The sequence below is a fragment of the Abramis brama genome (assembly GCF_963993115.1).
Source record: "Abramis brama genome assembly, chromosome: 7".
Taxonomy (NCBI): Eukaryota; Metazoa; Chordata; class Actinopteri; order Cypriniformes; family Leuciscidae; genus Abramis; species Abramis brama.
Window position 1 is genome coordinate 3,278,491 of NC_139969.1, and position 24,000 is coordinate 3,302,490.

General features: G+C 36.2%; 1 protein-coding gene across 1 annotated transcript in view; it reads right to left on the minus strand.

Annotated features, from left to right (window-relative positions):
• ap1m1 (adaptor related protein complex 1 subunit mu 1) overlaps positions 1 to 24,000 on the minus strand; it is a 40,267-nt gene that overhangs the window by 5,371 nt on the left and 10,896 nt on the right. The window contains exons 5-10 of the mRNA XM_084118741.1: positions 23,636 to 23,783; positions 19,390 to 19,516; positions 18,499 to 18,641; positions 15,418 to 15,489; positions 15,169 to 15,327; positions 14,912 to 15,037 (exon numbers count right to left, since the gene is read on the minus strand). Of these exons, the coding sequence (XP_083974867.1) occupies positions 14,912 to 15,037; positions 15,169 to 15,327; positions 15,418 to 15,489; positions 18,499 to 18,641; positions 19,390 to 19,516; positions 23,636 to 23,783 (775 nt within the window). The remainder of the gene's footprint in view (positions 1 to 14,911; positions 15,038 to 15,168; positions 15,328 to 15,417; positions 15,490 to 18,498; positions 18,642 to 19,389; positions 19,517 to 23,635; positions 23,784 to 24,000) is intronic.

Here is a 24,000-nt window from a genome sequence, read left to right on the forward strand (position 1 = left end):
TGTGTGTTGATTTTGCAGGGTTTTTAATCTACCGAGCGTTTTGTTCTAATCGTGGAGTCTATTCTCTCTGAAAACCTCCGTCTAAACGTTCAGAAATAGCCCTGCAGACGCAAATTAGACTTGCGCAGAATGAGAGATGCATTCTAGGAATCAATGCAGATTTTTAAAAAAAGAACTTGGTCCAGTTAAAGCATGAGGACAACCCTTGCGCGGGCACGTTTCAGGAGGTATTTTTGGGAGAACCTGGCGTCCGTGGGCCGGTGATGTGCCACTCTTGGGTGCAGCTCACACAAACTTCCCAGGCCACCATCAGTGCAGGCGAACAGCAGACGGGCACGGCGAGACGGCCAGACTGTTAAGGTCTAAATGCAGAGCCATCCGAGCTACTGTGCGATGCTTGTTTTGTGTAAATGTAGCGATTCGGTCTTGTCGGGTTGAGTTTATGTCATGCTTTGGTCGCCTTTGGCTCGGTCAGCCCTTCATGAACACAAGTGTATATTTGCAGCTGTCACTGAGGACGCTGGACGTGTGGGTAGTGCTGAGATTTGCGTGGTCACCGGTCTCTCATTAGCATGAACTAACTGGCCTGTGGAGTGAGCTCAAAGTCGGAGACTTGCACGAACATAAACGGCCACAGACGCGCACACACACACACACACATCAAATCCTCGACCTGACGCTGACTCAGCTCTTTCCATGCATCATTCACTCCCTATGTAAACAAGAAAACAGAATATACATGAGGGATGTTGCTGAACGACAGTGTTTTTCTTTAGACTGGACAAAGATGCATCATTACATTAATTTTAAATTAAAACATACTGTTGACAACATCATGACGAGGGAAAAACAATACAAGGCATTAACACCGGGCTTCACATTAACACCCACCAACCAATTAAGTGAGTAATGCAGTCACTCCTACTAGACACTTTGAATTTTATATAATATATACATTTTTCAATCGTAGTCTTTTAAAAAGGCATCTGAAATAATAAACTAAGTGCAATGTAGTGTTGTCAAAAAAGATTGATTTTTTGATACTGAAATATCTGAAATGCTTCCAATAATCATTTTCCGCAGAAGAGATAGAAGATACCAGCTGTGCTTTCTCTCTCTCCGACAGCGAGTGACACACAAACCCGCCTCCACTCACTCACTCCTTTAATTTGCTCCGGATGAATATTATTGTTGTTGTTATAGGGTTTTGAATTTCATAATTTTACTCACTCTCAGGACTAAACCGAGTTCTTTTTCGCTGCTTATTGCGCTTAAACAGTCAAATACACACAAAATAATGTCAAAATGACGATCTTGGCGAGTTTTCACGTAAACACAGTCAGTTCTGTTTTAAGTGAACGTAAACAGTTGAGAAAGAAAACGCACGTGTAACAGTATAATGGGTCTGTGCGTCAGGTCTTAAAGTGACAGCAGCCTAATATCCCTGCTGCCAAATTATGAGATTATATTAAAATATCTATATGGCCATTTTCCCCCATGGTATCGGTCAAAATTGTGGCCAGTGAAAATGCTGAGTGGCTCGTAACTTTGTTCGTAAGCCCATTCCATAACACATAGTAACACGATATTTTTGTTATTTTATAAATTACTCAAAATATAATTTCCATGCCATTTTTATTTACATATTTATGCCATTTTAGTGATGATAAAATCCAGTGCAAATAATATGACATGACGCGATGAGAGCAAATTTAAAGTGCAAAAAACTATGACTAAAACAACATAAACAGTCAAAATGAACACTGGTTTTGCTTCAAGAGTCAAATTTTACATGGGAAAAAGTGGCGACCTAACACAGAACCAAAACCATTTAGAAAAAAATCTCTTTTAAAAACAACAACACTATATTTATTTTATATTATTTTGCACCAAACAGTCCTGGTTTTATTAATAAAACTAAGAAATAAAAGATAATAAAAGATTAGTTGTTGTCTTATCCTGAATCTGTGGTTCAAAAATGAAATGCATTTTATTTTAGGCCTTTATGGCACTTTTCTGGATGCCGCCAATAGAAATACGACAAGATCGGTTTGTAATGACCTCAGAAAATGTTGCGAGCCAGACTCGAACATGTCATATTAGGCCACAGCTCTGACGTGCGATCACAGTCCTGAAGGGCTCAAAGCTTTAGGGAGTTAAAGATTGTTTGTGTTTTAGAAATATTTGAGAAAATTACACGTCTACAAAGTCTGTGCCCTCAGAGCCGATGAGCTCCTGACGGTAATAGAGGAACGGTCATTTACTGCAGAACCGGCAATGAGATGCTGCACGTTCCACCTAATAACAGTGTGCAGACACACAACACTTATCGACAGAAAAGCAACTTTAATTGCAGAAGACGAGCACTTCGAGGATCAGAAAACTGCCAGTGTTCACGCTTTCACACGAGGTTCATCAGAACATAAATATAGCCGTGCTGGGAAACCTATTCCCGTTTTCATATAAAACCCTAAAAATAGCACGCTTTCAGCACATGCATGTGTCTATTTGTGCCCAGGACAGACTATTGGTAATAGTCCAAAGGCCACCAGACTGTCCAGTGCATCGAGACAGACTGCAGATCTCTAGATGCGGTCGGCCAGTCTTAGACAAACGGCCCGAGGCTTGAGGCTTGACCAAAGCCGCACAATCAGCTGGCGGCGTTAATGGCAGGGGACTCGACGCCTGGCGCTCAGGCCAGGAGACAGGCTGGTGTACGGAGCGGGAGGACACGGAGACGGGAGAGGTTATCAAAGCCTTCCTGAGGTTTCCGACCAGGTCAGCACCCAGACTGCCTCTCTCACGGGAACCAAGCAGTCAACAAGTTCACCGTGGAGCCGAGTCGAGTCGAGTTGACTCTTCGTCATGCGTCTCTAATTGAAGCCCACTGGGGATCAGATGTGGCCGATTTGTGATGGTCTTGATTTATGGAAGGACTAGCATGCATTTTCCCTCTCCCAAGTGGTTATCGTTTGGTCTTTTGAAGAGTAAGATGTATGGGGGACATAAAAAAATAAACAGATTAAAACAAACAAACAAATATACTGTATGTATAAATAAACATACATATATATATATATATATATTTTTTTTATTCGTATGTATGTGTAGTATATATATATATATATATATACACACACACATATACATATATATAAAAATCTAAAAATGTGTGTGTGAGAGAGAGATGAAGCAACTATATATATACAGTGCAATGCATAAGTTAATACACCCATGCTAAAGTTGACTAAAAAGAGGAATAAAAAATCATATTTTGGAAATTGAACTTAATGCCTTAATTTAAAAAATTAGGAAAAATCCAACCTTTTAGGACACCAATTTTCTTTGTGAATGAATAATGTATCGTAAATAAATAAATGTTCTTCCTTAAAATACATGGTGCATAAGTGAGTACACCCCTATGTTAAATTCCCATAGAGGCAGGCAGATTTTTATTTTTAAGTATTTTTTTTTAAATTAATTTTTAGGATACTATGCATCCTGATAAAGTTCCCTTGGCCTTTGGAATTAAAATAGCCCCACATCATCACATAGCCTTCACCATACCTAGAGATTGGCATGGTTTAATTTCAGTTAGCCTAAAAGCTAGTTTGATTTGCATTGAGAGATGATCTTATGGAAAGTACCCCATGCCAATCTCTAGGTATGGTGAAGGCTATGTGATGATGTGGGGCTATTTTAATTCCAAAGGCCAAGGGAACTTTATCAGGATGCATAGTATCCTAAAAATTAATAAATAAAAAAAATACTTAAAAATAAAAATCTGCCTGCCTCTATGGGAATTTAACATAGGGGTGTACACACTTATGCACCATGTATTTTAAGGAAGAACATTTATTTATTTACGAGACATTATTCATTCACAAAGAAAATTGGTGTCCTAAAAGGTTGGATTTTTCCAAATTTTTTAAATTAAGGCATTAAGTTCAATTTCCAAAATATGATTTTTTATTCCTCTTTTTAGTCAACTTTAGCATGGGTGTATTCACTTATGCATTGCACTGTATATATTGCTATACCAACTAGGGGTGTGCCGATCCGATATATCGGTATTGCTCTGATACTGCTAATTTTTGCCGAATCGGGTATCGGCCAGATGAGACTATCCAAATCCGATATTGTGTGCATGTTATTGTTTTACAACACAAAAGGCACAAAAACATTATAAAGCACCATAATGTTTCCGTGCACTATATTCCAAGCCATTCCATATAGTTTAATGTGAGGTACAGATTTAAGTCGTTAAATTGAAGTTCGGTTACGACATTCAACACGATGAAACTCTCACCAAGATGATTCAATGTTCCTATTATTATACTGTAGATCTGTAGATAAAGGTCTATGGTTTTACATAAAAGGACTTTTAGTCCAGTCATTTTAAGCCAAAATGGGGGTCAACCTTGAACAAATTGCAACAGAAGCAAACTCAACTGATTTTGTATCCTCAATATGTCCTGAGTAAGGAAAAAAAAAAAAAAAGTCCCGAAGAATCCCATTAGGGGAAAGTTTCGAAAAAGACCCAAATATAGCCTATTCATGCGCCTATTCATTCTTTTTCTTACGTGAATTGGGTAAAAAAATTAACCTTTAGATATCACCATGAAAATTACTGAGTTGATTACTTGCACCAAGACAAACAAAAATTGTATTACAAGTTTTTTTAAATTGTTTGTTAACATGAACAAATGGTGCATAATCTAATTACGCTAATTTGCATAAATACCACAACAGATCTAAACATTGGATCTAGCCAGGTGAAAAATTTCTTGTTGAATCTTGTTGACATATAACAGTAAAATACTTAATGTTAAGGTCTGAATGGAACCCATTTAGGCTACCCATGAGCATTAATACATTGAGGCAGGAAGAAGTACTTTAGAAACCAGTTTTTATTAATTTTTAAGAGATGTGGTTTGGGGCTGGGTCCATGGGACTATTTCTGGGGGACGAGTCTGAGGGAAGAACAGGAGACAATGGTAAGGAGAATGCAGAAGACAAAAGGTAAGTAAAATAAAAAGTGAATCCCCAGAAACAGTCCCACGGACCCAGCCCCAAACCCCATCTCTTAAAAATTAATAAAGGCTGTTTTTTAAAGTACTTCTTCCTGTCTCTATGTATTAATGTTCATGGGTAGCCTAAATGGGTTCCATTCAGACCTTAACATTAGGTATTTTACTGTTATGTGTCAACAAGATTCAACAAGACATTTTCACCTGGCTAGACCCAATGTTTAGATCTGTTGTGGTATTTATGCAAATTAGCACATACGTAATTAGATTATGCACCGTTTGTTCATGTTAACAAACAATTTCAAAAAACTTGTAATACAATTTTTGTTTGTCTTGGTGCAAGTAATCAACTCAGTAATTTTCATGGTGATATCTAAAGGTTAAAATTTTGACCCTATTCACGTGAGAAAAAGAATGAATAGGCGCATGAATAGGATATATTTGGGTCTTTTTTGAAGCTTTCCCCTAATGGGATTCTTCGGGACTTTTTTTTTCCTTACTCAGGACATATTGAGGATACAAAATCAGTTGAGTTTGCTTCTGTTGCAATTTGTTCAACCTTTTTTCATAAAATGACTGGACTATTTATCTTGCTGGAGTTTCACACGTTACTGTCTCCCGGGTGTCTGTTAGATCACAACACTGGAGTAGAGAACAATATAATTGTTCTTCACGCGCACAGCAACTGACATTTAAAACTATTAAAAGGCTCAAACTATTGAATAAATAAATAAATAAATATATGTATATATCTTCCCTTTGTGCTTTGAACTTTTCAATGCGAAGAGATTCGGGAAAATACATGGATAATGTGTCCCGGTATTTATCCCGGGATCGTTTGATTTTGGTTCATTCACACTGCCAGTGTGGAATCTGTGAGTGCGTTCACACACATCCCGTAAAGACAACAGCGGAAGTGTTTGCATTGCTTTGAACAGCATGGCAGCAGATCAGGCATTAGATGTTGATGTTCAAACTATGTTGTTTATGTACAACATGTTTCGTGGTCAAATCACAACTTTTTTTTTCCCGATTATGACTTCTTTTCAACGTGTTAATTCGATAAACCGTCATTACGTTGTGCGTCAAGTTATCACTACGAAACACACCTTACGGCATTGATCCTGGCTTTTGTTCACACAGGTGAAACTCGAAAAATGTTAATATCGTGCAAAAGTTCAGTAATTCAAATTAAAAGGTGAAACTAATATATTTAGTATATATAACTATATACATATGCATGATTATACTTTTCAGAGGACCGGCATTTCTATATTAAAAATCCTTTTATTTTTTACTGATTTCATGTAATATTTTTGCAATACAAATATTTTTGTAATACATATGCATGATTATACTTTTCAGAGGACCGGCATTTCTATATTAAAAATCCTTTTATTTTTTTACTGATTTCATGTAATATTCTAATTTTCTGAGATTTTGAGTTTGGCGTTTTCATAAGCTGCAAGCCATAATCATCAAAATTATAACTTTTGCACGATATTAAAATTTTTCGAGTTTCACCTGTAGGTCCCCATCCCGGCATCGATCCCGGGATCAATCCCGGGACGTGTTTGCGTTCACACAGAAGGCACTCTAGCGATTTTACGGCAATTTGCCGGGATCGACGCGCTGTGTGGAAGGGGCTCATGCGCAGAAGCGTTTCGTGCCGCTCTGAATTGGAGCCTTTCATATTACAATATTTTTGCATGCAATGGCAGTTTATTGATAGCCTTAGTTGTTCTGTCCTATCTATCATATGTTGCTGCTTCATTAAAAATCTGCGCAAGTAAAAGACAAAGTATATAGTATATATTTTGTCCGTATATTGTTTTACAAAGTCAGGAAAATAATGTTTAAAGGGATGGTTCGGAGTAAAATCAATCTAGGGTCCTTTGCACCATGACCTCGAGCCAAACACCCCCCAGAAGCCTTTTTCAGTGGTTTGGGAAAAGCCTGTAAAAGTCCTGGCAGAAAGCGATGCATAAGGATGTAGTGTAACGACGAATTATTATTTTTTCCGAAGTGTTGACAACTTAGTGTTAACTAATAATTGTTGCAAACTGGTACAACCAACAAAATATTAGTGCATTCCTGGAACATATGTGTAACATAAATTTAATATTACAACATGCATTTGCACAGACAGTGAAACGGGTGAACTTAGTTACATGATAGTCAAATAGTAGAATGTGCAACTCGAGTTGTGAATATTTCACAATGTTTGTCATTTTGCATATTACAGTCAACTAAAATTCTCTTTTCATTAACCTAACCTAACTTGCATACCATTTTAATGATATTAAAATGCACATTTTGAATGAAATGACAATGTAAAACACAAGACAAACGTCAAAGGCAAGGAAAAATACAATAATAATAATAATTGACACTGATCAAATGGTTTTGCTTCAAGATTCAGATTTAACATTGGAAAAGCGATTCAGAAAAAACTCCTTAAAGAATAAACACAGAAATGTATTATTACATATTACACTAAGTTTATCAAAGGTTATCAAAAGACTTTGATTCAACTCTAATTGAAGCCCACTGAGGATCAGATGTGGCTTCTTCGCGATACATCTTGATTTATGGAAGAACTAACATGCATTTTACGTTCCCAAAGCTGTAATTGTTTGGTTTTTTAGAGGAGGAAGACGTTCGGGGGAGATCAGGACAGCTGGGAAGCAGATGAAAAGCGCTAAATGAAAACGACACAAAAATGACAGAGAGAGAGGAAATCTCACACAAGTTCAGCGCTTAATTAAATCTGACTTTCCCCTCATCATTTTTTTTTTTGCCCAAACATCCTCAACTCTTGGGGGGAAATTGAGTTTGATATCCGCGTGGGCTGACGAACACAACTTACCATTATATAGAGGAAATCTACAGTTCCCGACCTTTCAAGCGTCTCCCGTTTTAAAATTAGAGGTAATTTTATTGAACTAGTTCTTTGTGAACATCACACTCGAGGTCGCACAGAGTTCAGTCGAATGGCAGCTCGAAAAACTGCTGTTTCACCGTCAAACTCTTCTGATTCTCTGTAATTTAATCTGATGTCACGGCAGTCAGACTGCTATTTAAGTGTGCGGTTTGTGGATTTTATTGTCGATTGTTCGTCTGGTTTGTGGGTTATAGACAAAAACAGCTGAATATCAAACAATGCTAACATTATGTTACACTGAAAAACATTTTAACTGAATAAATCCTCAGATATTAAACATAAGTAATGCATTTTTTAGCTTTCAAGCAGCATTTTCGAATAGTTTACGTGCTTATTACAGTGCATTTGCTTTATTTTTACCAAAATGAGAGATGATGCAAAGTATTTTTGGTGTTAATCGACTGTTTTTAACCTGGAATACACCTTTCCCTGATCTACGAAAACAAACATGAATATCCATCAGGTCTGTTTTGTTTATTTCTCAATATTTACAGTGTCTCTGAGTCCGTCTACGCCTCCGGAGAACACATCTATCATCTGTGGGAGCTGAAGGAGGAATGTCTCCTTTCAAGAGCACTTCATCACTCCACACACCTGTCTGCTCTCAACGGCCGTCAGTCAGCACACGATACTGACCTGTGAACGCCTACAAACACAACATTATATAAGAGATCAAGCATCTGCAATGAGAAAAGAAGTAGAGCAGCGTTTGCACTCCAGACAAGCATGATTCCTCAGGTCATGTGTGTTGTGCTGGTGCTTTAGTGGTCAGACGCACAAATATCACCTGCTGCAAAATTTGGGGAAAATCAAAGAAAATTGATATTTTCCACAAAAAAAATATTCTGATAGAAGAATTGCAAGAAGTGAAGAAGTGCAAAGAAGAATTCTGGGTTTAAATAATTGTTTGTAGGTCTGCACAATTTGGCAATATTTGTGATTATATATCAATATTGGTATAAAAAAAATTATATGAGGAAGAATAATTATTATTTATTATTATACACAGTACTGCTCTAATAATACTTTTTATTATTATAATAATTGTATTATTATTACTAAAATAAATATTTGTATTATTAGTACACTAATTCCACTGTAAAATAAAACTTCAGTATTTAAGAAAAATAATAATATTATTCATATAAAAATAAATGTTATGTTAATAATATATAAAAAAAAATCTGATAAAAATTGCAACTGCAATTTAAAATGAGATTTAAAAAAATTATTGTTTCCAATACTTGTTTGTGGGGTTGCACAATTTGGCAATATTTGTGATTATATATCAATATTGGTATAAAATAATAATAATAATAATAATAATAATTATTATTATTATTATTATTATTTATTCTTATTCTTATTATTATACACAGTGGAGCTCTAATAATAACATTTTTAATTATTACAAAATTTTACTATAATAATTTTACTAGTATTACTAAAATAAATATTACTATTATTAGTAAACTAATATTCCACTGTAAAATAAAAAAATGAGTATTTAAGAAAAATAATATAATTACTATAAAACAATACATTTTATATTAATAATATAATAGAAAGCATAATTAGTAGAAGGCGGTCTTAATTTCTCTGTTAAACCAGGGAAGGCATGAAACGGAAGTTGCAATAATCTTTTCTTCTTAATTGTGAAGTACATCCGAGCTTCTCAAACAAGAACAAATGTGAACACGTCATCAGAGATAAGAGGCGCTCTGAGAACAGGCGGATCAGGATCTGACACTCTTAATTAAATCACAGCATTTGTGATTTAATAATCTCACTGAGACATCTTGCGATATCGGTTTCATTTTGATTAACAACCCTGCCTCCAGATATTCAGAGATTTGTAGGACTCGTATGATTATTTTGATTTGTTTCTGTAAAAGAGAGCCTGAATGCTGAACAAAACAATTAAACATCTTTAATTTCTGCTCATTTAAAATCTAAACAGGGCATGATTTATAATCCAGCTCGATCCAACACTGCAGTGCACAACTTCTGTTTGAGACATCTTCAGATCAACAAGCATCAAATTGTTTGCAGGAGAACGTTTGCTCGAACACGTCCCACACACACGCAGCTCGACTGCACTCCTCTCCTGTCGTCGTCTTCTCTGCCCGTCTGAAAAACTGCTGAGGCCTGAGAAACACACGACTGACCGTAGCAAATAAACACACCGTCTGCTAAACACAAGATTCAGCAGGAGCTGCGGTTCTGTCTGTCCCGGCTCTGACCGGCCGCCACTGTCTGGACCAGGACACTGTCACACACACACACACACACAAACACGCACACACACGCGCGCACACACACACACACAAACACACACACTGCTTTGGTGCTCAAACAGCAAGCAACTTATTAGCAAGTTTATTCTAATGCAACACGATCAACACACAAACACACACACACACACACACACACAAACAAACACACACACACACACACAACTTAAACGGTTTATTCTAATGCAACACGATCAACACACAAACACACACATACACACACACACACACACACACACACAAACAAACACACACACACAACTTAAACGGTTTATTCTTATGCAACACGATCAACACACAAACACACACACACACACACACACACACACACAAACAAACACACACACACACACACACAACTTAAACGGTTTATTCTAATGCAACACGATCAACACACAAACACACACATACACACACACACACACACACACACACACAAACAAACACACACACACACAACTTAAACGGTTTATTCTAATGCAACACGATCAACACACAAACACACACACAAACAAACACACACAGACACAACTTAAACGGTTTATTCTAATGCAACACGATCAACACACAAACACACACACACACAAACAAACAAACAAACACACACACACAACTTAAACGGTTTATTCTAATGCAACACGATCAACACACAAACACACACACAAACAAACAAACACACACACACACACACACACACAACTTAAACGGTTTATTCTAATGCAACACGATCAACACACAAACACACACACACACACAACTTAAACGGTTTATTCTAATGCAACACGATCAACACACAAACACACACACACACACACACACACACTCACACAACTTAAACGGTTTATTCTAATGCAACACGATCAAAAACCCACAATCGTGTACGGGACACATGACACACTCGCGCTGCTTTAAAGAGATGCTTCAGCCACAGATCTGTCATCATCTCGACACACACATGTTGTTCTGGGCAACACTAAAGGAGATACTCTGAGAAATGTCTCTGTTTCTGTCCATACAGTCGAACAACATCTACACTGCACCCCACGGCCTTTCACTGTATGGACAACAACACTTTTCACAAGACATTTTCTAAATGTCTTTTGTGTTCTTCAAGAAAGAAAGTCAAGAAAAAGTCAGCAAGAAAAAAAAATCATAAAAGGTTTGAATTTTTTTTTGCGCGGACAATTTTGGATTTTATGAATTTTAAAGCAGAACTCCAGCAGAATACATATTTATAAAATATTCTGCTTTCATTGACCAATATAACTTGAGTACACTATAGTGATAATTTAGTGTTATTTATGTATTAATATTTTGAATTAGCTTTTCATATTTCATATTTATGTATACATTTGTGACGTGCTTTTTCTTATTCATTCTTGTTTTTATTTAACTTTCATTTTTATTAAAATTAACTTTAGTAACATAAAATGTATTTATTTCAGTGGCAACACTTCTTTAAGATTACGTTCTTCATCTAATATTGATATTTTATTTCAGCTTTATTTTAATGAACAAAAATGTTTTATAATAGTTTTAGTAAACAACACTGGTGTCAGACGCCATATTTACTTTTTCATGAATGAAAACGATGCAGTGTGTGGGATAGATGCACATTCAGATTTCACAACACGTTTACCAGAGACTTCTGTGTACAGGAATTTGTGTTGAAAAGACATTTTCAATGTTGCGTCAGATGAACAATCAACAGCAGAGATAAACACATCTAACCCTCATTTACACTCCCAAAAAAATAATAAGATATCTTACCGTGACAAAGAGTATAGCTCCCCTAAACAGATTTTGTTCACCAAAAATAGTTAATTCTGTCATCATTTACTCACCATGTCGTTCCAAACCCATAAGACTTTCATTCATCTTCAAAACACAAATAAAGATATTTTTAATGAAACAAAGTCGGTAACTCTCGCCAAAATGCAATCTAGGCTCTTTTTGTTAATCTACCCGAGTCAAACTTTCGTTTAAAAGCATAATAAGAATGGAAACGCCACTTTTAAGTTAACTTTCGTTTTCGGTCAAATTGTCTTTTGAATGGGAGTGAATGGGGCACGACTATGATAGCATCAAAATCACTATTTTTAAAACACTAATGCGACTCGACACAACATGAAACTGTGCTGGAAGTATCACCAGGGGCTCTACACATGAACTCCAGCATTGAGAACATTGTTTGTGTTCACAGAGTTTACTAAAAAGAAAGGTTTTGAACAACTCACTGTGTTTCCTACAGTCAAAAGTAGTCGATCTCCGAATGCAACGTAACATGAGGAGAGTAAAGATGGAAAGCTCCTAAAGCTTAGTTCCATATAAATTCACGGATAATTTGTTGTTTAATTTTGTTGTAAGTGAAAATCAATACTGACCTTGTATTTGAAAAAGGATCCTCATATAAGAAGCAATACTAAAATTCAGAGTCAGTTCATTCGCATTCGGAGATCGACTACTTTTGACTGTCAAAACACCGGCGGACGGAAACACAGTGAGTTGTTCAAAACCTTTCTTTTTAGTAAACTCTGTGTACACAAACAATGTTCTCAATGCTGGAGTTCATGTGTAGAGCCCCTGGTGACACTTCCAGCACAGTTTCATGTTGTGTCGAGCCGCATTAGTGTTTTAAAAATAGCGATTTTGATGCTATCATAGTCGTGCCCCATGCACTCTCATTCACAAGGCATTTTAACCTAAAACGAAAATACGGTCAAACTTAAAAGTGGCGTTTCCATTCTAATTATGCTTTTACACGAAAGTTCGCCTCGGGTTGATTAACTAAAAGACCCTAGGTTGCATTTTGGTGTGAGTTACCCTTTAAAAGTCAAAGCAAGCATGTTTGACCATATTTGAGTGCTCTATGTGCCTTGATCAATCTTTATTTGTGAATAAAAGCCTAAATTAAATCTGTTAAATCATAAAAAGACTAGGATAAAGCCGAGATTTCTTTGCCGATCTCTTTATGTACTTTCAGAAGCATTAGTTTTTGGTCGAATGGACAGAAATCTCTCAGGTTTCTCCATTTGTTTTTCAAAAATGAACGAAGTTATGAGTAATTCATAACAGAATTTTCATTTTTAAGGTGAACTATTGTTTTTACTCGGTTACAATATGCGAACCCATTCCACCACAGATTTGCCAAGACGTGGAAAAAGTACACAGACAATAACAAGGTTTCCTAAAGAGCATTTCATCAAGACAACATTGCTCAACACAGCAACATGCTATTCTGTGAAATTAATTTACTTTTGAGAGTTGGTCATAGAAAAGTAACGAAGCGGAATGTATTCTCAATAAGGGGTGTGTGATTTTGGTAATCAAACATTTATTAATGCACTGCAAAAAAAACTTGATTGTCACTTTCAGTGTATAAATCCTTCAAAATACAGATTAATAGCGCCATCTATCAGTGTGAGTGTGAAAGGGAAAAGCAGCACACATTTGAGCAACAGGTGTTCAGCATCTGGGAAAACACCAGTTCATCAACTACACAGTCCGCAGCGCCACCTTACGTCAAAAACAGGAAGCGCATCATGATGATGATCAGAAATCTGCTCAGGTGAGGGAGACTACTCTCTGAAAACTGACACAGCTCTTACACATTCATCAGAAACACATTTAATCATGATTAAATGATTAAATATTTTTTGTTAAAGATGTAATGCATTACAAATGCGTCAGCATTACGTTTGGACGTAACAAGTAAAAGTGATGCTTACACTATAATACCGGAGCTACTTTTGGTAACACTTTGCAATAAGGTTCATTAGTTAACATTAACTAAGCATGAACAATACTTCTCCAGCATTTATTAATCTTAGTTGATAATAATAATATTAATTATAACTAGGGCTGTCAAAATAGCGCGTTAATTTTGATTAATTAAGCTGAGAAAAAATAACGAGCAATCACAATTACCTATAATTTATTTCCTCAGCATATTATGTCTTATTGTTGATTGTTATGGCCATTATTTGAACAGTGAAAATAATAAATAAAAGAGTTTTTGAACTTTAATGCTGATTATTCATTGATTCATTTTAATTGAAATATTTAAAATACTTTCACAGCAAAAATTATGTATGCGATTCATTTAGATTAATTAATCACAGAGTATGTAATTAATTAGATTACATTTTTTTAATCGATTGACAGCCCTGATTATAACATTTACTTATACTTTATTCAAATCAAAGGTTGTATTTGTTAACATTAGTTAATGCACTGTGAACTAACATGAACAAACAAGCTGTATTTTTAGTAACTAACATTAACAAAGATTAATAAATACTGTAACAAATGTATTGCTCATTGTTAGTTCATGTTAGTTAATACATTACAATAAGGTTCATTAACATTAGTTAAAGTGTTACCCTACTTTTTAAGTATTTATTCATTCTATGTACTATTTCTATTTATTCTATTCTTACGATGAATGAAAAAAGCCAGTTTCTTCCCAAACTGCAGCAACTTCCATTTTTGTTACTGATATTTTGCACCAATTTCCTAGGAATGATTTTTTTCTCTTGAACACATGGGATGGAAATGGTGCTTTATATACGCAGATGTCTTATGCAATTTTGCGCATCAGTTTAACTCTGGACGGAAGCGTAGCTAACGTGACGGTTCATTACCTGTATTCCAGAAGTGGTGAAATAGGGAATCTCAAACTTCACACTGATCGGTGGTTTTCCCTCTTTGTCCTCCGCCTCCACGCTGGGCAGCCCGAAGTGAGCCCTCATCAGGTACTCCTTACCTCCCTGAGACACACACACACACACACACACACACACACACGAGTTTCCGCAGTGCTGATGTTACTTTCACTCCTCAGCTAGTAGTAGTTATCATTAATGTATACTAGCACAACAGACTACATGCGTTTTCTTACAGGGAAAGACTTGATGGACCACACGATCTCACTGTTTTCCGGGACCCACTTCACGCTGCCCACTGTGGTCTTAAACTTGGGCGAGTCTGCGTCGGTCGGGACGGGAATATGAATCTCCACATTGTTGGCAGTGGATCGTCGTTTAAACTGAGATTTGGCCTTAGAGTAAAAGAGACGAAACATGAGGGTCAATTCAGATGCTGTGTGTCGGCATAAAATCAATATTCACATAGATGGATGTGTTCTCACTTTGATCATGTACTCGATTCTGCTGTGCGAATGCTTCTCAATTACAGACTCGATCCAGATCAGCGGCTTCACCTGTTCACACAGAAAAACAAAAATCAGTTAAAAAAAATCTGCAATTAATTAGTTAATTTTTTTTGTTTATCCACTGACAGCACTAAAATAAATATGAATTTGAACATTAACTAATAGATATGATCATACCTCCACAGTTGATTGATTACATAAAGAATTGCAAAAATATGTTTAAATATGCAAATGCTGCATTCTCTATTTAAAGGGACTGTAAGTAGGAATTTCTCCCATCTAGTGGTGAAATTGTATTTTGCATTCAAACGAATAATGCTCTCCAGCGCCTCACTTTTTCAAATGCGCGTTGCATCTACGGTAGCCGTTATGTACCAAAAAGCTATGACAGGATGTCTTATAATAGCACTTCCGAGTTTTTCTTCGGGTGAACAGGTTTGTTGTTTAAAACAAACTGAAACTTGAAACAACGAAAAAAGAATGTTACAGTATGAATTACTGACTGTGAAAAACATTAACTAAGGTAGTAATAAAGCCTTCTTTACTCGTTATATTTTTTGAAGTAGGCTACGTGCATTGTTAGATATCATCATCAGAGCCTTCTCTAATGTTACTTTACTCAATAGCTGCTATTCATCAAAGAGCCTGTTTAACTTTTACTATAAATGTTATTCTGTCTATATAATAAAGTACACAACCAAGTAATGAAAAGAAAGCTTGTAATTAAGACTGTAACACTGACTTACCTGACGAGAAGAAAGCAGGCAACTTCAGCATCTCTTTTAAAAGCTTTCTCCTGCATTAGCTATCCCGACATTAACCCTTGTTTTTGTAATCTCCGGTCACGTTTCCTTTTACGGTCTATTTTGGACTTTTTGGACGACGAGGACTCCTTATCCTGTGACTCAGCATATGTATGAATGAACGGTGTATAAATAACCGTACAGTGCAGCGTTTTAAACTTGCCGGGGCAGTGACAAGCGCCTCTCACTGCTCTGCTCCACCGCTTCTGTTGGCTTCAGTCACGTGACGCCTGGCTCTGAACGAAAACGCGTTGTGGAAACGCGTTGGCCTAGTACTTTTTGTCCCTCTCTGCTCTTATAGTTTTTCAAGATGGCGGAACTACATGGAAGCCTCCGTGGACCTACCCGTCCCATGTATATAAAGATAATAAATTCTTCGTTTACGAGGATTACGCCCGTTTCACACATACTCCGTTTGCAGTGCGTATTTTTTTCCGTACCCATGTTAACAGGTTAGAGCTTTCACACTGCACGCGGTTGCAGTCCGTCGATCCGTTCCAGTTGCGGTGCGTACACAGCAGTGCAGAGATCGTTTCCGCACCGAGTCTATTTTTGCTGTGCTGCAAACGCTGAATTAAAGTGACAGCGCATGTTTCGTGGTCAAAATGAACACATATTGACCTGAAAATGTAGAAATTTCACCATAAATGCGATTAATGAAATAAAATGTAGTAATCTCACCATAAATGTATTTAATTAAATACTACTTTTTCCACAAGACCGGGGTAAAGCAAGGAAAGCTACAATTTACCTCAACAAGGCGACATACAACACTTGTCTCATTCGTGGAGGTAAAAAAAAACAAGTTCTTTGTGACATGCAAGATTTATTGTATTAAAATTTAAATGAAAAAGAAAAGGCATGCGAGTGGGCTGTTTTTGTCAATTTTAAGTTTTAATTTAAAATGTTTGCGATTTAATATGTAGGCTACATGGTTAAATTTTATCACTTGCTTGAGCAACTTAATATAAGTAGAAGTAGGCTATGCATTGAATAATAGGCTGCCGTTGTTTAAATTGTGTTTAAACGTGCATACGTCTATTAAAGAGTGTATGTACAAAGAGAATCGCAATGCTGAGACGTTAAGACCGGGGTAAATCAATGGAAAATACAATTTACCTCAACAAGGCGACATAATGAACAACACTCATCTCATTCGTGGAGGTGGAAAAACAAGTTCTTTGTGACATGCAAGATTTATTATATAAAGATTTAAATTATGCAAGGAAAGGGTATGAGTCTGCTGTTTTTGTCAATTTTACGTTTTAATTTAAAATGTAGGCTTTGCGATTTTAAGTAGGCTACATGGTAAAATATTTTACCACTTGCTTGAGCAACTTAATATATAATTATATAGAAGTAATGCATTTAATAATATGTTGTTTAAATTGTGTTTAAACGTGAATACATCTATTAAAGAGTGTAAGCTATATGTGTACAAAGAGAATCGCAATGCTGACAAAAAAACATTTTTTAAATAAAAGTTGCTGATAACTTCTTGATTTGAAATACAAATTGAGAGTATGTATTTGTGGTATAGCCAGCAGCGGATCAGGTATGCACTGCAAACGCAGCATATGTGAAAGCACTACTGCGCGTGCTGCTCCTGCACTGCAACACGCACCGCACACGCACTGCACACGGAGTATGTGTGAAACGGGCGTTAGTCTGATCATTGGCATAGGTATTTGTACATCATTGAGGGCATATTTATTAATAAAAATATTGATTTTAGATAATAAAATACCTAAAAAGCTACATACAGTCCCTTTAAATGTGCACTAATTTGCATAGATTTGAACATTGGAAAAAGACAGATTCAAAATTTGTTTCATTTTGTACATTTTATATTAAACAGTTTTTACAGGGGGGATTTTATCACTTCACAAATCCGAAAATGCTATCAGGGTGGGGAAAAAAAACACCAATTTTATTTAGGAATAAAGTGTTGATATATGAACAAACCTGTCAGAATATATAACTGTAAAGTTAACAATGTAAGGTTTGGTGTATGTAAAGCTGCTGAAGTGGAGATTTCTGACTTGTTTGGAAAAAAAATGGCCTTTAAAAAAATGCATTGTAACTGAAATCTACAGACGCAAATAGATAAGTGCAATAAAATATACACTTAAAGGTTCGTTCTGGATGTTTTTGTTCCACTAATATGAAACAACACACTATATAGAAGCAAAATAGCCCAAAATCCCAAAACTGAGATTGAATTTAATAAGTATGAATGAGTTTAGACTCTCACATGCGTGTTGAGGCGGTAGGACATCAGCTCAAACTCTCCGTCCGGAGGAATGAAGGAGATGGTGCGATCGTTCTCAAATCGAGACAAACGCACACACTGATGAAACTTCACATCCTCCAACTCCACTGATTTACTCTTACCACCTGAAGAAGAGAGGTATGATCGAACAAATGACTAACACACACACCTCAGCTGTAAAATCCACAGTAAAGCCCTGTTTCTGAAGCTTGGAGTTAGACTTTTTGGTGCTTTATAAATGAAAAACTGTTTTTAAATATGTATATATACCTACATTTATAAATTCTAAGCAAATACAGCTGAATAATATAGATGTAATGTTACATTTTATTGGATTACACTAGCATATAAAAGGAAATACACATGGAATAAAAGCCACAAAATACCAGTTCTGATTTCTAGGGATGCACGATATATCGGCCACCATATCGGTATCAGTCGATATATGTTCATTTATAATGTTATTGTTATCGGTCCGATTAGAAATATTTGGCCGATATATTAAAGCCGATAAATGATGGATTATTTCCTTCATCTGAGACACTTCAGATGTGCACTGATGCTTTTAAATTGCTTGCAAATATGATTGGAATCACTTCAAAAAAGGAAAATACAGTGAAGTGCAACATGTGACGTCATATCGGCTACATAATATTATAATGAGAACATTATAATTGTGTGCTAAGGACATGGCTTTTAATGGTGAGACTTTTGTTTTTGTAATCAGGCTCTCAAAAATTATATAAAAATTTGGATTTTGATTTATCGGCCAATCGGCTCGCAGATATAAAGAATTATCGTTATCGGACAAAACGTTCATATCGGTGCATCCCTACTGATTTCATTAGCATCTGTAAAGGGAAATGGACTCACGGCCAGTGTTCTCGAACAGAACCTTGTCGTTCAGACCCAAACGCAGCTCTGGCATTCCCGAGAGGAACACTCTCATCTTGATGGAGCCAACGATCTCACTGCGAAGGACGTTACCATTCGCGCTGACCTGGAGAAAGATCAGCACCCGTGAGTCAGATGTGTCAAACACTTAACTGGTGTGTCGTCGTTTCCAACAAAATCCAAGTTCGCTTGAAGTTGGAGTTGGAAATTTTCTGGAAAAGTTCACTCTGGCTGGCAAACACCTTTGAATTACGTAATAGGTGGGTGTGACTCTTTTGTATGGAAATCTTCTCCGGTTCATTCCTTGTGTTCAGTCCGTCGAGGTCAGATGTCCACGAGCAAAAACAAATACACTGGAGAGCTGCTTTATAACGTTTATGGTAGAAATTGAAGTTGCAACTCTAATCAAAAGCTAAAATAGCTTAGCTAAAAGCTAAGATACTGAAACAGATTTTTCATGTTTAAAGCCCTATTCGCACGGGATTAGTATTACCCCTGGACCTCTGTAATTAAGAAATTAACCCCTGACGTCTGTGTTTTTGGTGGCTCATTCACACGGGCAAATAAATGTTCGTAATTCCCTCGAGTTTACGGACTTTACAGCGTGCGCCCACCCATTCACGCTTCACTAGCTGAACGTGCTGAAACGAAGATCGCGCTGCATTATTGCAATTAAAAAAAAGAACTTATTTAAAACCAATTTATTAGAGAAATATATTATAGAATATCATAGTACTGTATAAATATATAATATATCTTCTTTTTCTTTTATTCTTTGTCCATATTTACAACAAGCCTGCCTGAAGAAGGTATTATGAATACAGAAACGTCGCGATAGGCTTGTTTTTCTATTCATTTTATTTGGTTTATTTCATTTTATATCATTTTTACTCTTTCACACTTTGATTTCTTGAGATATTTACAGGATAGACGTCTTTAGAGGCCGTGTGAGACAAAGAAATGCTCCACGATACAGACTACTAAGTTACACTACCACAAAAAGCGTCCAAACTTTCCAAAAGAGCTTCCATGTTGCGCCAAAATACTTAATTTGACATTTCCATGACAACGGTCCGAGTTGAGCTTCCGGATCACGTCTTTACTGTAGTTTGTTTTCTCTTTTGCAGCACTTCATAGTTTTTATTGGAGAAAAACTTTAATCGGATTGTAGTAGATCATATCGAGAGATTTTATTGTTAATATAGTTTTAATACAGACGTAAAATGGACTGTTAAACGGCCCATAATGGTTATTACGTTCTTTAGAAAACGATAGGCTCACAGAAAAACTGGTATTATCAGAGGACCCCTGTGTTGGCCAAAATACGGTAGGTAATTTTCGGGGGAATTTTTACAGACATTTTTACAGACATGGCAGATTCGCACGGGATAAAAATCACAGACGACCTCTGCGATTATTACAAATTACCGGAGGTCCCTAGGTAATACTAATCCCGTGTGAATAGGGCTTAATACTGTAAAGCTGCTTGCTTTAAAGCAATATATTGTATAAAATGGTATGAATGTGACATGACTTTATGGGAGTGCTGAAACGCAGAGCCGGTGCAAACATATTTACATATAATAATAAAAAGAATGGGTAACACTTTATTTTAATGTGTTTTTGTTACACAGTAATTATACATTTAAGTACTGAGTAATAGTAAGTAGCTACATGTACTTAGGCCTACTATAAGGTTAGGGTTAGAATAAGGGTTTGGTTTAGTTGCATGTAATTATGCATAATTTATAGTTATTACTATAGTAACTACATGTAACATATGTAACAATGACACTGTAAAATAAAGTGTTATCAAATAATGTTTTTAGGACTGTGCAACGATTAATCGCGATTCAAAATAAAAGTTGTGTTTACATAATATATGTTCGTGTACTGTGTATAATTATTTTGTATATATAAATAAACACATGGATGTATATATTTAAGAAAATGTGTTATTTATATATAATATAAATATATACGCATGTAAATATTTCTTAAATATATAGATGCATATATGTGTATTTATATATACAAAATGATTGTACACAGTACACACACATATATTATGTAAACACAAACTTTTATTTTGGATGCGATTAATCGTTGCACTGCCTTAATCAAAATAAATAAATCAATAAACAAAATAAGATCAACCATATTATAGTGCCCTTATACAATCTACTGAAAACTAACTAAACACTTATTCAATATATAAGAAAAAACGAGAGAATCACTACAAAAAGAAATGCGGTACAAAAAAACACTCTCAATTATCTTGCTTTTATAACTGCACAAGTTAAAATAGTAACATTGGATTAATCGCCCAGCCCTATCCGTTAACATGGTTCAGGTTGTTCACCCAAAAATGAAAGTTCTGTCAGTAATTACTCGCCCTCATGTTGTTCCAACCCCGTAAGACTTTCGTTCATCTTCAGAACACAAATTAAGATATTTCTGATTAAATCTGAGAGCTGGCTCACTCCTCCATAGGCTTCTCTGTTAGTGAAACTTGCCGGTCCAGAAAGTTAGTAAAGACAATGTTTAAAATAGTCCAGGTGACTACAGTGGCTCAACCTTAAGTTTATCAAGCGACGAGAATACTTTTGGTGCGCAAAGCGCAACGTCAGAACGTAGACTCACTATTGGCCAACGCTGGTCATGTGTGTGATGCGTGATGCTGGCCAATAGTGAGCCTGCGTTCTGACGTACAACCCAGAAGCGCTGAACATAGTGTACACACTAGGGGTGTAACGGTACGCAAAAATCACGGTTCGGTACGTACCTCGGTTTTAAAGTCACGGTTCGGTTTATTTTCGGTACAGTAAGGGAAATAAATGTAAACATTAAACTGCAGGTTGTTTATTACTATAAACTTTTTTTAACAATTTGTTTACACTTTTTAATAAAATATAATAAAATATATATAAAATTAAAAAAATAATAAGAAATAAAATACTGCTGCAAAGTTCTCCACTAAATAAAATACTCTCAGTCTCAAACCAATATCACATAATAAATTTAATGAAAAAATTTAAATAAATAACTATGATTACAGTGCAGCATTACAAATCCCAGCTTGTAGGCCTGCTCATATTTAAAAATTAAGGCTGGGAATCGATAAAAAAAAAAAAAACTAATTAATTGCAATTCCTCCAAGCTTGTTATCATCAATAATTAAACTTAGAATCACCTAATTAAATGAAACACCAGGAAAAAAAGGAACAGAAAATAGCCCTATATTAAAATAATATTAAACATACATATATTAATGTATTATTATTTTTCAATAATCAATCAACATAATCAATTTAAGATTTTTTTTTCTTTTTCTTTTTTTTTTTTTTACTAATTATCAAAATAAAATATAGTCCTACAAAGCTATTATTACCAGAGCATGTGATCAGAGCAGGTCATTTTACCATTGTTGCCAGCATGACTATACCAGCTCAGCAAACAGAAGTCTACTACTGAGAAATTTCACCTTATTTGAGCGGACTTTGCTTTTCCAGTGCATGATCGGGACATGATTGGAGTGTTTGGGCCGTTAACGACAGAGCAGAACGCGCAGCGCAAACACGGAGTCGAACATTGAACATTGAAGATTGAGCAGAGAGCGCAGCGCGCCGACACACACACACACACACACACACACACACACACACACACGGAACGTGCGGCGGCGCACACGGAGCGGAAAAGCTTTTTTTCGCCCTGCAGTCGATTTCATTGGTTTAGGTTACAGTTTTTTGCACACCAAAAGTATTCTCATTGCTTGATAAACTTAAGGCTGAGCCACTGTAGTCACTTGGACTATTTTAAACATTGTCTTTACTAACTTTCTGGACCGGCAAGTTTCACTAACAGAGAAGCCTATGGAGGAGTGAGCCAGCTCTCAGATTTAATCAGAAATATCTTAATTTGTGTTGAAGATGAACGAAAGTCTTACGGGGTTGAACAACGTGAGGGAGAGTAATTACTGACAGAACTTTCATTTTTGGGTGAACTAACCCTTTAAGTTCTTGACCTGTACCGCTTTAATCATGTTATTGTGATCCAGCTAAAAAGTGTTAAACCCTTTATAAAAACAGCAGGTTCATCAACTGAAGCACAGTGACATGAACATTCCTGCGTCCTGTTTGTTATGATGGATTCCTGTGTTTATTTTGAGCATGTCAAGAGAGAGACATCTCTAGAAAGAAACGAGGTATTTCTAAAAACATACCAGGAGGTTGACAGACTCGATGACGTCCAGGAAAACCTCGTTCTTCCTGTACTTGATGCCCTCGGACCTCCAGGAGACGGCATTGGTTACAGTCGCAGGGGGTCGTGGAGCTCCTGTGTCCAACTTGTGACCTTCCTGCGTGATGTATCTGTGTATCGACACACACAATGACACGGGCAAAATGAACACACGGCTGGAAATCTCTGCAAAAACATACGACTGAGTGATCTCTGCTGGATCAGAGAAAGGCCTGGAATTATGTCAGTATTGAGACACATATTACATTATCTCACTTGAAGGACAACTTTTAAAAAAGAGGCCCTATTATGCTTTTTCAGATTTTCAGATGTAATAGAGCTGTTTGT